Source organism: Nothobranchius furzeri, chromosome 4 (assembly GCF_043380555.1).
Source record: "Nothobranchius furzeri strain GRZ-AD chromosome 4, NfurGRZ-RIMD1, whole genome shotgun sequence".
Lineage (NCBI taxonomy): Eukaryota > Metazoa > Chordata > Actinopteri > Cyprinodontiformes > Nothobranchiidae > Nothobranchius > Nothobranchius furzeri.
In genome coordinates, this window is record NC_091744.1 from 6,877,672 (window position 1) to 6,892,386 (window position 14,715).

General features: G+C 41.8%; 1 protein-coding gene across 3 annotated transcripts in view; it reads right to left on the reverse strand.

The window, feature by feature from the left end:
• Positions 1-1,648: 1,648 nt before the first annotated feature.
• rptor (regulatory associated protein of MTOR, complex 1) overlaps positions 1,649-14,715 on the reverse strand; it is a 253,616-nt gene continuing 240,549 nt past the window's right edge. For all 3 annotated transcript variants that reach the window (XM_070550035.1, XM_070550033.1, XM_070550034.1), the window contains exons 31-36: positions 6,490-6,596; positions 4,392-4,519; positions 2,588-2,674; positions 2,397-2,513; positions 2,196-2,325; positions 1,649-2,064 (exon numbers count right to left, since the gene is read on the reverse strand). In XM_070550035.1, coding sequence (XP_070406136.1) covers positions 1,996-2,064; positions 2,196-2,325; positions 2,397-2,513; positions 2,588-2,674; positions 4,392-4,519; positions 6,490-6,596 — 638 coding nt within the window. In that variant the 3' untranslated portion in view covers positions 1,649-1,995. The remainder of the gene's footprint in view (positions 2,065-2,195; positions 2,326-2,396; positions 2,514-2,587; positions 2,675-4,391; positions 4,520-6,489; positions 6,597-14,715) is intronic.

The window sequence follows — 14,715 nt, forward strand, 5'->3', positions numbered from 1 at the left end:
ACTCACCCCCCACTCAGGCTGCTAAAAGCAGAAGCTCCGATATCCAGGAGAGGCTCAGAGTGGTTTTATTCTAATTTCCCTGTTTGGGATGTCACAAACGGGGACTTATGAAACAACTTGTTTTAGGCACATAACTCCATTAAAGGAAACAGATGGACATTTTTTTCACATTTAGTGTTTATAGAAGTAGAGACCCTCATGACATCACAAAAGGATACAAAAGGAGAGTTTTGCACAATTTGCTACCTTTAAAAGCGATCCTTTAATTACATGACAGAAATATTTCATCTAGTAACTCTTTGTGTAACCTATTTTTCAAGAGGTGAAGAGTTGAATCTCCTGATTTTAAGAATTTTTTTAATAATAAATTATTTTAGGACATAATGAGAAAAAACTTCAGAAACAAACTCAGGTTGTATTTGGTTTATTTCACTGATTTCACCTCCTGTTTGTTTATAAGCCAGTCAGCAAAGTCGTCTAGTCTTGGAGACAAACCTGATTGTTTTTGTTTTCCACTAATGAGTTAGTCTCTTTTTCTTCAAATCTAAAATCTTAAAACTCAAAGCTGAATAGTTTGAGACGAACAGGATTCTGAGCTGAGGTTTGTTCTTTTTTGGGGGGCAGATCCAATGATGTTCTGAACATGCTGTGCAGCAGGGTTTTCCTGACTCCACTGAAAGCTGTGGTCATGTGACTCAGAGGGGCGGGGCAGCGGTTTGGGTGAGTAGCAAGAAAACAGGCAAAAAATAAAATAAGAATTAAAACCATAAATTAGAAAAAGGGCAAAAGAAGAAGTTAGGAAGGCAAAGCTGCAGCTCTGGAAAAGAGGCACGCGGGTGGTGATGCAGCACGGAAACTAACCTCAGAGCCTGAACGATAATGTCGCCACGGCGACGATCAGCTGCTCTGTGTGTGAGGCGGACCTGGAGTTACCTGAGTGAAATCAAAGATCTGACACAAGGATTTACTGGTGAACCGGTGAGTCTCCTTTAACATGCAGAACACGACCAAAACTAAGGAGGCTGCAATAAAACCTTAACACAAACGAAAACAATAAAAACGGCTCATTAGAACTCTGTGTGATGGAAGCAGAAGAGAGAAAAGATCCAGAGCGGAGTCAGATTAGTGTGAAGAGAAACAAGTGTGAGTGTTGTTGTGAAATAGCATGAGGACCTTATTGCTCTACAGGACAGGTGTGTGCATGTGTGTGTGTCAGCCTCCAGGATTATTTTCACTCATCTGCTTTAGGAGGTTTTATGCAGGTTTTTCGTCATTTCAAACAGAAAAAAAATCAACAAAAACACCTCTGAGCCACAGATGATGATGATGATAATGGTAATAGTGTTTTGGCACACTGGGGTCAGAAAAGCAGGAAGTTCTTTCATTTGGGAGCAGGCTGCTCTGTAGGGCATTCATAAAGGCTGAGGGCCCACAGTGGGGCACATCTGTGCTATAACCACACCTACACACACCCCTACACCTACACCTACACACACGCAAACACACACACACACAGATGAACAATCCACCACATCCGAGTCGGTCCTGATGAGGATCAAAAACTCTGCATCCTTTGGCTGCGGCTGAAGTAATGTGTGTGTGGGTCCTGTGTTCCCTAACAGAGTGTGACCTCTCTACAGCCTCGCATAGCCGAGGTCAACGTTCATTCAGGTAGTGATGCTCGCTCTTCAGGCAGGAGGAACCGATCCTTTAAAATAGATCCTCTTCTTCTTCTTCTGCTAAGTTTTAAATATACAGACTCCTCAGCACAGCCAACTGGACAATCATTAGCTTCATGATAAGAATAAACAATAATACTAATATATATATATATTTATACGTATGTATAGAGTCACTTGTAGCACAAGTTTGTGTCAGCAGCCATCACTTGAACATTCACGGGGAGAAATGGTTCTGTACAAGAAAAATGTCATCTACGTCCTGGTGCTCGAGGCTCGGGGTCAGAGGTCATGAGTGGAGGAGGGGGTGCTGGTGTTATCTGAGCCTCTTCTCTGCTGAATAGATGGACATGTAGTAGTCATTGCTGCCTACTGCCAAGTGGGGCTGGAGGGAAAAAAGGAGGATTTAAAAGGATAATTCAGACTTTTTCTAAAAATGTTTGTGTAAAAAAAAAAAAAGATAAACAAAAAAACAGCAGAACATTTTATTTAGAAATCTTAGACAATCCTGTTTACCCAGTGAGGATGGAAGGCCAAACAGCTGATGGCCCCGATCCTTTGTCCCATAAAGCCGTCGTAGTACTTGATGTTGCTGATGACATCACCATTAGCGTTGTAGACGGCTATGAACTGGTTCATGGATCCGCTGGAGAGACGGATGTTTCAGGTTTATAAAAGCTCTTAGACAGCTCTGATGTCGGGGTGGAGTGAACTCACCAGGCAAAGAGGTTGTCCTGCGGGTGGATGTCCAAGGCCGTTAATCCCTTTACGGTCTGCAACACGTTAATGGAGTCCGGTGATCGAGGCTCAAAGAACCGAACGTCTCCGTTAACGCTAACGGGAGACATCAGAGTCAGAACGAGCAGGAAAACAGTCGTACGTGAGAAGTGGGAGGAGTAGGAGTCTACCTGACGCTGATGATGTTTCCTCCTGTCTCCTTCTGCAGGTGAACCTTCACCACCCAGGCTCCGTGTTCCCTGTAGGTCATCACACGGCTGCAGAGACACAACCGTGTTTAAAACAGAACAACGGCTGCAGGTTGGTTTAGCCGATAGGTGGAGCGTTTAAATACAAGGAAGTGGCCCTTTAAAAGGGTAAATTTCACATAGTCGTTATTTTTCTTATTTGGCCCTACTGGGGAATAAAATAAGAACCAAAATAGATAAGTAAAGTTCCTAAACCAGCTGTTCTGTTTCCAACTAGAAAACCTTTCAATGAGCTTTCATAATTTTATAAGAACACAAAACAAATGATTAATCTTCGTATTTGTATTTTACTGTCATTTGCAATTTTTCAAAATAAAACACCCAGCAGACCAATGGGTATAAAAAATAAACCAGTTCTTGGCTACTTCTTAAAGGCTCTACCTGATGTTTTTTTTAATTAAAGGTTAAAACAGAAATGGTTTCCAATAATAAATAACTCAACAGCTTTATGAATAACAGCCAAAGCTTCATGTTGTAACTGTGATCTGTTCTATGTTTTATTCTGTTATAATGATGCATCCTTTAAGCATAGCTTAAACAGTTGTTTATGTTTCTATAAAGGTGTGTGTTGCAATTTGTTGAGGAAATGAATGTAAAATAGTTTTAAATTTCATTATTAAATTCTAGGGGTTGGCAATCTATGGCTCTGGACCCATGAGTGGCGCGCTGGAGCGTCCACATTGGCTCTTAATGACCAACTCATTTAAAAAAAAAATCTGAAACAGCTTTTCAGGTTTTTCCTCCAAAAACTTCATTTAATTTCCAATGAAAATTCACTTTTTTTCTTCATTTTAAACCTAATAGAAACAAAATGTTTTTTAAAAAAATAACAAATATCTTATAGTAGATGTTGAAGGAAGAGGATGAAAAACATTTCAGTAAGAGTCCTGATTTTAATTTCAGAAATTTTGGAATAAATAAATAAAAATAATTCCAATGGCCTCTCTGCATATATTTGTCAGAAATTAGAAACAGTCTATTTTTGACTTTTAACTGTAAAGGTCGCAGACCCCTGGTTTATTTTAGAAAATAAATAAATAAATAAAGTTTTCTGCTGAAATACACATGAGTCACCACAGGGAGGCAGCACAGCACCAATACAAGAGTGAACATCTTTAGTTTTAAAGAATGAATTACACAACTCACACAGTAATACAGAACATTATAAATTATAGATATCACAGAAAAGCTCCTGAGCTGCTCAACAAAAAGATATTGAAGCCATTTTTTCTCCCAGAACCTAAAAACCCAAATCAAATATTAATATGAGGCACATTTAGCATTTAAAACACAAAGATTTAACATCTTTCACGCATCACCTGCTCTAAGGTATTCACAGAGGGAGCAACAAAGTTCCCGAGAAATGTAACTCCCCGCCTGAGGAAAAGTCATAAATTACCTTTCGTTAAACATTTATGTACCGGTCCAGTTTAGCTGCTTTAATTTAACCCCAAAGGAATGAGATTCAAACAATGCTTTACCAGCTGAAGAGAGGATGAAATGTCACCATGAGCCATTAAAAGATGTGACAAACCCAAAGGGACATTTACAGCACTTTACATTAAATAAATATGGATTCAAGAAGTGAATAATGCAGGAGTGAGTTAGAGCTAATGTGCACAGCAGCTGTTCCGCCTCCTCTGCATTGCATTTAAATAGAGCCTGGACCCTTAAACACTTGAGGAAATTAAACTGTAGACTCAAAAATGAGAAAATGATGATGTACCATTCGTTGGGACCCATCCTGCGATCGAAGACCCGCACGGATCCGTCACCCAGACCCGCTACGATGAGCGATCGCTGGGAATCGCAGGACAAACTGGTCACACAGCTGTCGGCTCCAGTCGGGATGTCCTGGTACCAAACATAGACAACCCTTAGAAACCTCGGAAATCATCAGTTAGGATGGACTCGTTACATGGCCACTGGATTCATATCTGGTCCATCCATCACCACCATAATTAGTAGAGCAAGGTCAATGAAATATGTGAAAAAGAAGAGCCTGCAGCAGAGAGCAAGGTGAGATTTATTATTAGCAGTTTATAAAACAGCATTTTTCCTGACGGTGATAATAAAACCATCGTCTCAGATGAGAGGTAAAAGGTTTGTTTACAGACAAAACAACAACAACAGTTTTTGGTGTCGTGGTTGCTGGCGAGATGCACAAGATCTTCACCTTAAATCGGTGTTTATTAGCAAAACACCTCCTGGACCACTGGACAGATTCTAAAGAAACTCTCAGAAACCAACAATCAACCTTTGAAGCCAATCCAATCCAAGATGGCCGCTATAGGAATAGGGCTGAAGGCACTTAAGTGAAAAATTTGTGCCAATTTCAAACAAAACACAACTAAGAAGACTCATTCCAATTATTTTACTAACATTTATATTATTCAGCCGATGAAATTGTAAAGTTTTTACTTTGCACCATTTAGTGGAATAACTTCTCTGAAACAAAACAATCCTGGGTGGTCTTTTAAAATTTTATTATTGACAATTTTTTCTTCTACACCTTCTGCGACAAAACAACCTCCTTCAGGAGATGAATAGAAAATTATTCAGTTAAGCTCCATAGTTGCTGTGAGGGAGAAGGACGGACCTTCAGCCTGTTGTTGATTCCATTTTCAGGCGAAGGTCACCTTCTTCTTGATGTTGCGATGCTTTGAAACCATCTCCAGAGGCCTCTCCTCAAAGAGCTCAAGAGCTGATGTTTTAGGTGCAAAATGAGGGACGATTAGGGTGATCTCTAACGCTGGACACTAGCTGAGAATCCGGAGTTATGAATCTGTTAAAGGGATCCACTTTGTATGTGCATTTCTGATCAGTCAGTATCTTACCAGCAGCCCAAACTTTATGCAATCCTCTACATAGAAAAACAAAAATCCACAAATCCTGACAAACTCCAAGGATTGGTGATTTAGAATGGCCTCCATCAACCACGGAAAAGGACCAACACTGTAAATAAGGTCTCATTGCATCAATTTCACGCAACTGTCAGTAAAAACATTTGAAATGGTTGTAATTTACTCCAGTAAACTAAAACAACTGGGCAAAAAAAAAAAATCTAAGATTAATGAAGCAGCAAACTTTGTGAACATAGAAACTTGAGTCCATGGAATCTCATACCATCTTTACGAAGATGGCATCCAACTGTACATCTCCTTTAAGCCCCATGAGATGTCTAAGCTGCAGCTGTTACACACCTGCTTAGACCATTAAAACCTGGATGGTGGGAGCTAAAGACCAAAGGTGACAGATCATTTGCTGCTGTGGCCCCCAGACTCTGGAACTCTCTCCCCCTGAGCCCGAGATCAGTGGACTCAGTGGTCTCCTTTAAAAAGCAGCTGAAAACTCACTTAATCAAGCTGGATTTGGTGTAACCTTCATCACCACTCTCTCCTTATTCTGCTCTTATTCCACCTTTCCCGGGATCCACTGGTTTCCCTCTTTCTCAGTCATTTTCTCTCTCCATTTCCTCAAAAATGTTTTAATCACAAATCAACATTTTTTCTCATTTTAAACATATTTGTAATCATTTTTTTGAAATTTTGTTATACTTCAATTATTTTTTGTTTTTGTGAAGCGCCTCGTGATTTTTATCTTGAGAGGCGCCACATAAAAGTTCATTTTCTTTCTTTCTTTCTCTCAGCTTCTGGTCACGGCTTTGATCTTAAGAAAAATTTGTCTTAGAACAAGCTTTATAATAAACTGTCAGAATAATACAATCTAAAGTAGTTTGTCCGCAAAGTTTCAGTATAAATATGTAAAACCAATACTTTACTTCTGAGAAAAAGAGAGACAAAGTCTTCAGAGACATTCCGTACCTGGACTTTCATCTCTCTGTCGGTGTCCCAGATCCGAACGATTCGAACATCTCCAGATGTCATGAGCAGACCAGTGTCCTGCTCCCAGTCCACGACCATCCCTGCTCCTGGAACACAGCACGGCCCAGCAGTTAAAAACAAACAAAAACGGGTCAGAACACAGTCCTCTAACACACAGCAGGGATATTTACTGGTATTACAGCAACAGAAGACTGCGTTTTAATCACAATTAAGCTTGAAATATTAAATAATTGGCAAAATAATTAGCTCACAATATGGAGCATGTTTTAATTTGCTGTTTTGAAGCATTTAATTTAATTTAAAGCAGACCTACACACAGACACACACCTGTTTAACACTGAACAGCATGTGTTCACACACAGCCAACTCAATCTGGTGGAGATTTCAGGCATCTCACGCTGCCACAAGCAGCAAGTCAAATGAAAGATTAGTGCAACAGCACGGCTGCACAACTAACAACCCCTCTGCCCAGAGACTTCACCAGCACGTGTTTCTGAGTGGACAAACAGAAACGTGGAGCAGCCATGTGACCGTTGGGAGAACCTGGATCTGAGCCTGTTGGCTCATCCCGGTTTCAGTGAGTCAAAAGGCGCTCGGGTGAGAAAGCGAGGAGGGAAGACAGCGAGGCTCCTCATATGTTGGCAGTCACAGTAGGAACCGAACTGAGCCATGTGGATCCTGCAGCGCCGTCCAAAGGGCTCTCGCTGCAGCTCACAAAACAGACCTGTACAAAAGTCGTCAGTCAGCCCTCGCCTCTTTCAACTGGATGTTCCTCCCAGACAGCCAGAACGGCTTCAAAGTTTCATTTAAATCTAATTTAATCCAGTGGTTTTTCAGACTATCTGGTTTTTTGTTGCTTTTTGAATCAGCTTCAGCCCCTGAATGATAACTTTCAGAGGAATGCTTTTTGTTTGCTTGTTAAGCCACTGAACTCTGCAAAGAACCCGTTTTAAATTGGATCTTTATGCTCTTTGCAACCAGCAGTCTGTCACAAATCCACATTACTTTAGTTGAATCAGGAAAGTACCAAAGATAACTCCGTTAGAAGACAGAAAATAAGATTTTAGTACCAAAAGGCAGCCCCCCCCCCCCCACGTTGAGAGATACATCTCTCAAGTTTCTGCAGGATTTCTCCCTAATATTCCCAAAAGTCTTTTTTCTAATCCTTTAATATCAGAACAATTATCTTAACTGGGTTTGCAACCAGGACTAGATAGAAAATGAGTAAAAATGTGCCAAAATCTAAAAAGTAAAAAACTTGAAAAGACCATCTGAAAATCTGGAGTAACTAATTAGGACCATTTTAAGGATTACAAGAGTTTTTGGCTGATTTGGAACATTTAACTGGGAGTGTCATTTAAATATTTTTGCTGTTAAAAGTCCCAGTAGTTGTCACACTGGTGTGGTAAATTTGTTCTGGGGAGCGGTGAGCTGCAGACACAGCCGCGCTCAAGAACCATTTGGTGGTTTAACCCCCCCCAATCCAACCCCTGGGTGTCAAACAGGGAGGCATTGGTTGCCGTTTTTTGAAAGTTTTGAGTATAACCCGACCAGAACGAACCAGTTCTCCTCAGATCGAGTCACATCTCTTCAGGTCTACGAGGATCCAAACAAACAAACATTATCATCATTCCCTTTTCTGATTTTAAAACAAACATTTCCAGCTCATGCTCTAGGTTTACGCACCTCTTTATCAAATCTCAGAGCTCACACGCACGCACACACACACACACACACACACACACACCTCTATTTTGAGTCGTGACTCATCAGTCTCCTAATAAACCAGCCATCAGACTCATCTTGTTCTACTGAACCCAGGTTGCCTGGATAAACCCGAGCCTCACGCAGCGGCTTCAGCCTCTGACGTCATCCAGTCTGCTCGGGCACCACACCGCCTGAAGCGTGGGCTCCTGCTCAACCAATAGCGTGCAGAGAAAACCACTTCACAGGAGCGCGGCTGTGAGAAGAGTCGAGGCATTCCCTGTGAAGCTGACAGCTTAGATGTGAGGGAATCTGGGATACAGTAACAGGGGAGGAGAGCGGAAGATTCTCCGACACACTGAGGCGCGTGTGTGCATTTCCTCTAAAATAAAAGGAGGAAGCACGTCATTCCTGTGATTTTCCATGGTTTCATCTTTGTGTATGCATCAATTTCTTCCCAGCGGCCTCCGATGTTGAGAGGTGCGTCAGGGATGAAACGGCGTGGACGAGAGGAGACCTTCAGCTGACTCAGCAGCCCAACTTTATCTGTGCATGACATTTATGTGAATGGCTGGATTAACTTTGTTCCTCTCAGCTGAATGCATGTTTGAGGTGGCAGGAATTAATACGAAACGAATTAATACTAAAAACTCTAATTAAAAGACCAAAGATCAAAGCTCAGTCCTAAAATCTTTAGAGAGAAACTGATGTTTTTGGTTTTCATAGCGCTAAACGTGCCAATTCTCAACAGATAATAAAAATAATCATAAATAAATGAATAAAGTATGAAGAATTCCAATGCAACCCAACAGAAAAGTGTATTCTGCTTTTGCAATAATCTAAGAGGACAAAACATGTTTGGCTGAACACCTAGGAGAGAAGAAAACCAATATCAAAAGAAATGTTAAAGCTGCAGTAGGTGGATTATTGGGATCCCCATGGCAACCACACATCTTCCTCTTTCCTGAATTGTGTTTCTACCTGAGCTATAAGAGCTCCCAAGAGGATTGGCTTTTTCCACTCTTTCCACTAAAATCTCAATGTGAATTATGAAAATGTTCCATTTTTGTTTCAATTCAATTCCTCACAAGGTACTGCAACCAAAATTCTTGCAACACTAGTCCTGACTGAGCCACGCGTCTCCATGTTGTGCGTACAGCCTTTTCAAAACCTGCAGGGGGGGTGACACCGATTCCACACTGGAGGAATCAGCGGTGCGGAACGGCAGCAGGACGGTTTACCCATGTGCTTTTAGGCACATCAATCCACACCGGGAGAGTCCCAGCTGCGAAGTGGCATCTCCACCGTCGTCCTCGATGTACTCGCAAGATCACAAAATCTCTCGAGACTTCCAAGGTCACGATTTGTTTATACCATCCTTCATTAAACCAAAAAGAAGAAGGAGGAGCTTCTTGAAAGATTCTGCGAGTAAATAAACCGTCACGTCACACATTTAGATGTAAATCTGCATAGATAGATAGATAGATACATCTCTGAAACAGACTTATTTTGACAACTATCGGACGTTTTACACTGATACCTTATGTCATTTCCTGTCTAGCCCCATGTTAACTGCAGAAATTGACAAATCTGAGAAGCGGTTCGGGGCAAAAATAGAACTCAATCCTATCATTAGCGGTGTGGCTAGCTGCTTCTGAAACAAGCCTTAAAAGTTCTGCGCCGCGGCCGGTTGGGATCAGCCCCATAGACTACTATGGATTCTACTTGAAGCAACGATATTCCGCTGTCATTGCGCGGCGCTGATTCCTCCAGTGTGGACCCCGCTTAATGAGCTAAAATTGGCGACAGAAACAGAAGAAGCTTTTTTTCACCACTCTGTTTGGTTTGTATGTTACAGGGTGAGCGTCCCGTCACTGTATCCCCATTGGTCATGCACCCTGGCTACTTGGCCATGGGATATCCCTCTGGCTGACTGGTTAGCTCGCAACTCTCGCCTGGGAGTCTGGGGATCGAATCCCACCCGGGCCCTCGTTTTTCCACCTTGCCACATATGATACCAACATAAAATATTACTATTATTGTAGAATCTTTACCAGACAGAAACAGCTTAACGCTTTAGTCTGAGTTGTTAGTCATCTACTAAACAGTGTAACATTCATCTTTTCCTTCGCAGAAATGTCTTGTATTTATTGTCTTCTCTCTCTGGGGGAGACGCTTCCTCCATACTCTGCTTTCTCCAGTGATGGCCTTACTATCCCACCGACCACAGCTCGTTAAACCTCCTTCTCTCTTTTATCTCTCCTCCATCCTGCTTTGAATCGTAATCCGCCTCCCCTGATTTTATTGGAGCTTTTCCTTGCCTTTAACAGACGCTAACGTGACCCTTTGGGACCCCTCTGACTGGCAGCGAGACTTCCTTAAAGTGACATTTGTTTTCCGTTAGGAGCTTAAGAGCGTCCGCTGGGAGGCACAAAGCTTTGGTTAACAAAGACTTTATGAGATGAGGTTTAATCTGCACCACATTAACACTTGTCGACCTAATTATCCTGGACAGAAGATTTCTTTCATGCCTTTAAATAATTCACAACCAGGGAGTCGAGCTTCACGTCACCAAATTAATAAAATCCCTGTTGTTAAAAGAATAACAAAGCTGTTCAGCTATAAAATACAGAAAGTTATTCAGAGAATTCATTGTTTTACCCATGGAAATAAAAAATAGATAACAAAAAATCCATGGATGAACTTGTCAAATCGAGAGATAAAGGTAGACACAAAAATCAGATTTGAAGTTTAAAACTTCGACTAAAACGGGTCAGCTTTCCATCTCCAGTGATCCTCAGGCTCTCTTTGAGCTACAATAAAAAAGAGAATTCAGTGACTTTTCTTCAAAGGTCCTGATATTTAATTTAAATCAGCACCGTTCTGCAAATAAAGGAAAAGTTCAGACAGAAAATGTAAAGTTATAATTTAACCCATCTCTTAGTGTTTAATTAGAACATTCCAGCTGCATTTTAAAACTTTAATAAATGCAAAGATTTAATCAATAAATCCAATATGTGTAGTGTTAAATTATTAGGCTGAAATCTGATTTAATCTAACATTTTCAACACTGGAGCGCCACGAGCATAAAAACCACACATAAATGTATCGGTTTCTTCGGCTTCTCTCTGAGTCGTTTTCTAACAGCGCAGCTAAAAACATTAATAATGCACGACTCAACATTTACAACACACCCCTGAGCTACAAATCTGCTCATAGAAAACATCACCAGTGGAAAGAAAGAGAGAAATTTTGGTGTTTTATACCCTGGATTTTAATCTGTGTGCAAAATAAACTACCATGGTTGTCCTTTCAGAATAAAAGTTCTCTTTAAATCTGGACTTGATAAACACTGGCAAATGCTGAAAATGACATAAAACTCAGCTGTATGTGAAAAATAATCATTTCATTTTCTGCTTTAAACATTTGCAATGTGAATGTGTTGTTGAGATGATTAAAAAAGGACATTTGTCTTCAGATCCAAAAATGTAGTTGAAGCACTCTTAGGTTGACGACGTGACAAATAACATGACCCATAAAGATCAACATCTATGTAAACACCAAAGCAAATCTGTTATTTCACTGAGTTTTATCCTGTAGACATGCAGGATTTGAATTTTACTTCTTCCTCTAAAGCTTCTGGAGGCTAACACTTTAAAAAAAAACTAAATAAAAATGCAGTAACAGCACTTTTAAATAGTTAGGTGCTGTACACACAAGAATGGTGTTTAGAGTGAGTATAGAGTTAGAGAATAAAAACAAAGCCCTTTAGGAGTGTAAAATATTACCACCCAGAGTCATCTGGGAGAGTGGAGTTTAGGTATCTGGTTTCTTCAGCATGAAAGATGGCAGGAAGGAGTGAGGGATAGATCAGCAAAGGGCTGGGCAGTATGGAACAAACTCATAGTTGTTAGTGGAATTCTGATAAATTTTCCTTCCTGTAAAGATTAAAGTCCCAGTAGTCATCACAAATTGGTGAAATTTGTTTTCCACAATTGACCCATCTCCATGGGGATCTGCAGCTGTGGCCGTGCTTGGGAACCATTTGGTGGTTTAACCCCCCAAACAAACCCCTTAATGCTGAGGGTCAAGCGGGGAAGCACTGGGTCCCATTTTTAAAGTATTTACTATGACCTGACTGTGGATTTGAACCCACTATCTCCTAGTCTCAGGGTGGACACGCATACCACTAGGCCACTGAGCTAGTTAAAAAAATACTATCATAAGTTGTTCACAGACAACTTTGGAGATTGCTTGTATAAGTGAAGGTTTAACCGTCCCACTGTCCTAATGCGTGTGACCCCGCGAGGAAAGTTGACCATTGAGAAGGGTTGATGGGTTATCTCTTGGGTCCACGTGGCAGGGGTGAGGAGTGAGCACCACCTCACCCCTGCCACGTGGACCTCAAGGGATAAACCATCAATCCTGCTTAATGGTCAACTTTCCTTGCGGGGTCACCCATAAAGACAGTGGGAGGGTTAACATCTTGCCCATGAATGACTTGGCGTGTGACCCTACTTTGGCGTGAGCTGGATTCGAACCACTGATCTATGGCTTGGTGAACGAGTGTCCTACAACAGCGTAATAGTGCCCTACGAGTGCCACCATGGCCCAAACAAAAACAATATTTACAATAAATCTTTACAAAGCCAAAGCTGCGTGTGTAAAATGTTAATTAAGCACTTTTATTTATAATAATTTAAATTACATATGTGGCCGTAATTTTCATGGTAATAAAGAACTTTTTTTTGCCTGGGAAAAAAAAAATCCCGATGTGCTAACTTAATGACATAAATACTTCCTCAATTCAGTGAAGCATGCTCAGGTGGGTTAAGCAGCGTGAGGTTGTTGTGAAAGCAAACATGGCTGGAATCTCGCAGTATTTATACAAATCAGCTAGTAGAGCTAGTAAAGATACGTGGTAGCTTGAGGTATTTTGACCGCTGCAGGCCCCCATACCTGTTGCCTGGTTAAAAACGTAAAATTGGGTGTAAAGTTTAGTGCAGAACATGAATTCAAAGATTTAATGAATCTAGAGAAGAACTTATCTGTAACATTTTTCAGCTGACCATCGACCAGAGGTGTAGGGATGCATGTGATGACACGCGAGAGACGAAGAAGCAGCTAGCTAGCAGGAGCGACTCACACCTTTTAGCTATAGAAATTCCCTGACTGTGTATTTATATCAATTTAAACTTTACTGGGTCATCTTTGTTACTAGTATTGTCCGGCCCATAATCAACAGATCTTGAGGATTTTGTACTGGTGTTAACAAGCCAAGCAGAAAGGCAAAATGCTTAGTTTATTGGTGCGCCTACGTTCCAGCTCTCAACTATCATCAGAAGATTTAGATCAAGTTCCCAAATACCGTCCATCCATCCACTTTCATCCGCTTATCCGTAGTCGGGTCGCGGGGACAGTAGCCTAAGTCGAGAGGCCCAGACTTCCCTCTCCCTAGCCACTTGGGCCAGCTCTTCCGGTGGAATCCCATGGCGTTCCCTGGTCAGGTGAGAGACATAGTCCCTCCAACGTGTCCTGGGTCTACCTTTAGGCCTCCTATCGGTTGGATGTGCCCGGAAAACCTCACCAGGGAGGCGTCCAGGAGGCATCCTAACTAGATGCCCGAGCCACCTCAACTGGCTCCTCTCGATGTGGAGGAGCAGTGAATCTACTTTGAGCTCCTCCCGTATGACCGAGCTTCTCACCCTATCTCTAAGGGAGAGCCCAGCCACTCTGTGGAGAAAACTCATTTTGGCCACTTGTATCTGCAATCTCGTTCTTTCAGTCACTACCCAAAGCTCATGACGATAGGTGACGGTAGGAACATAGATCGACCGGTAAATCGAGAGCTTCACCTTCTGACTCAGCTCTCTCTTCACCACGACAGACCGGTACAACGCCCGCATCACTGCGGATGCAGCACCAATCCGCTTATTGATTTCACGCTCCAGTTTTCCCTCACTCGTGAACAAGACCCCGAGATACTTGAACTCCTCCACTTGGGGCAGGACCTCATCCTTGACCCAGAGAAGGCATTCTACCCTTTTCCGAATCAAGATCATGGTTTCAGATTTAGCGGAGCTGATTCTCATCCCAGCTGCTTCACACTCGGCTGCAAACCGCTCCAGCAAAAGCTGAAGATCACGTTCTGATGAGGCCAACAGGACCACATCATCTGCAAAAAGCAGAGACCTGATCCTCAAGCCACCAAAACAGATGCCCTCAACACCTTGGCTGCACCTAGAAAGTTCCCAAATACAAGGAGACAAAATGAGCTTCCTTCAAAGATAAGTGGGGGCAGTTTGAAGTAGATCCACTGTTCCTCCTCATCAAAAAGATGCAACTGAGGTGGTTCAGGCATCTGACTAGAATTATTTTCCATGTACGTTCCCCTAGAAGGAGATCCCACAGGGGTTATCTGTGCTCTCTGGACATACTTCACCTTTGCATGGGTTCTTAGCTCCGCCTCTAACACTACCTAAAACCTCATGTGCATCAGAT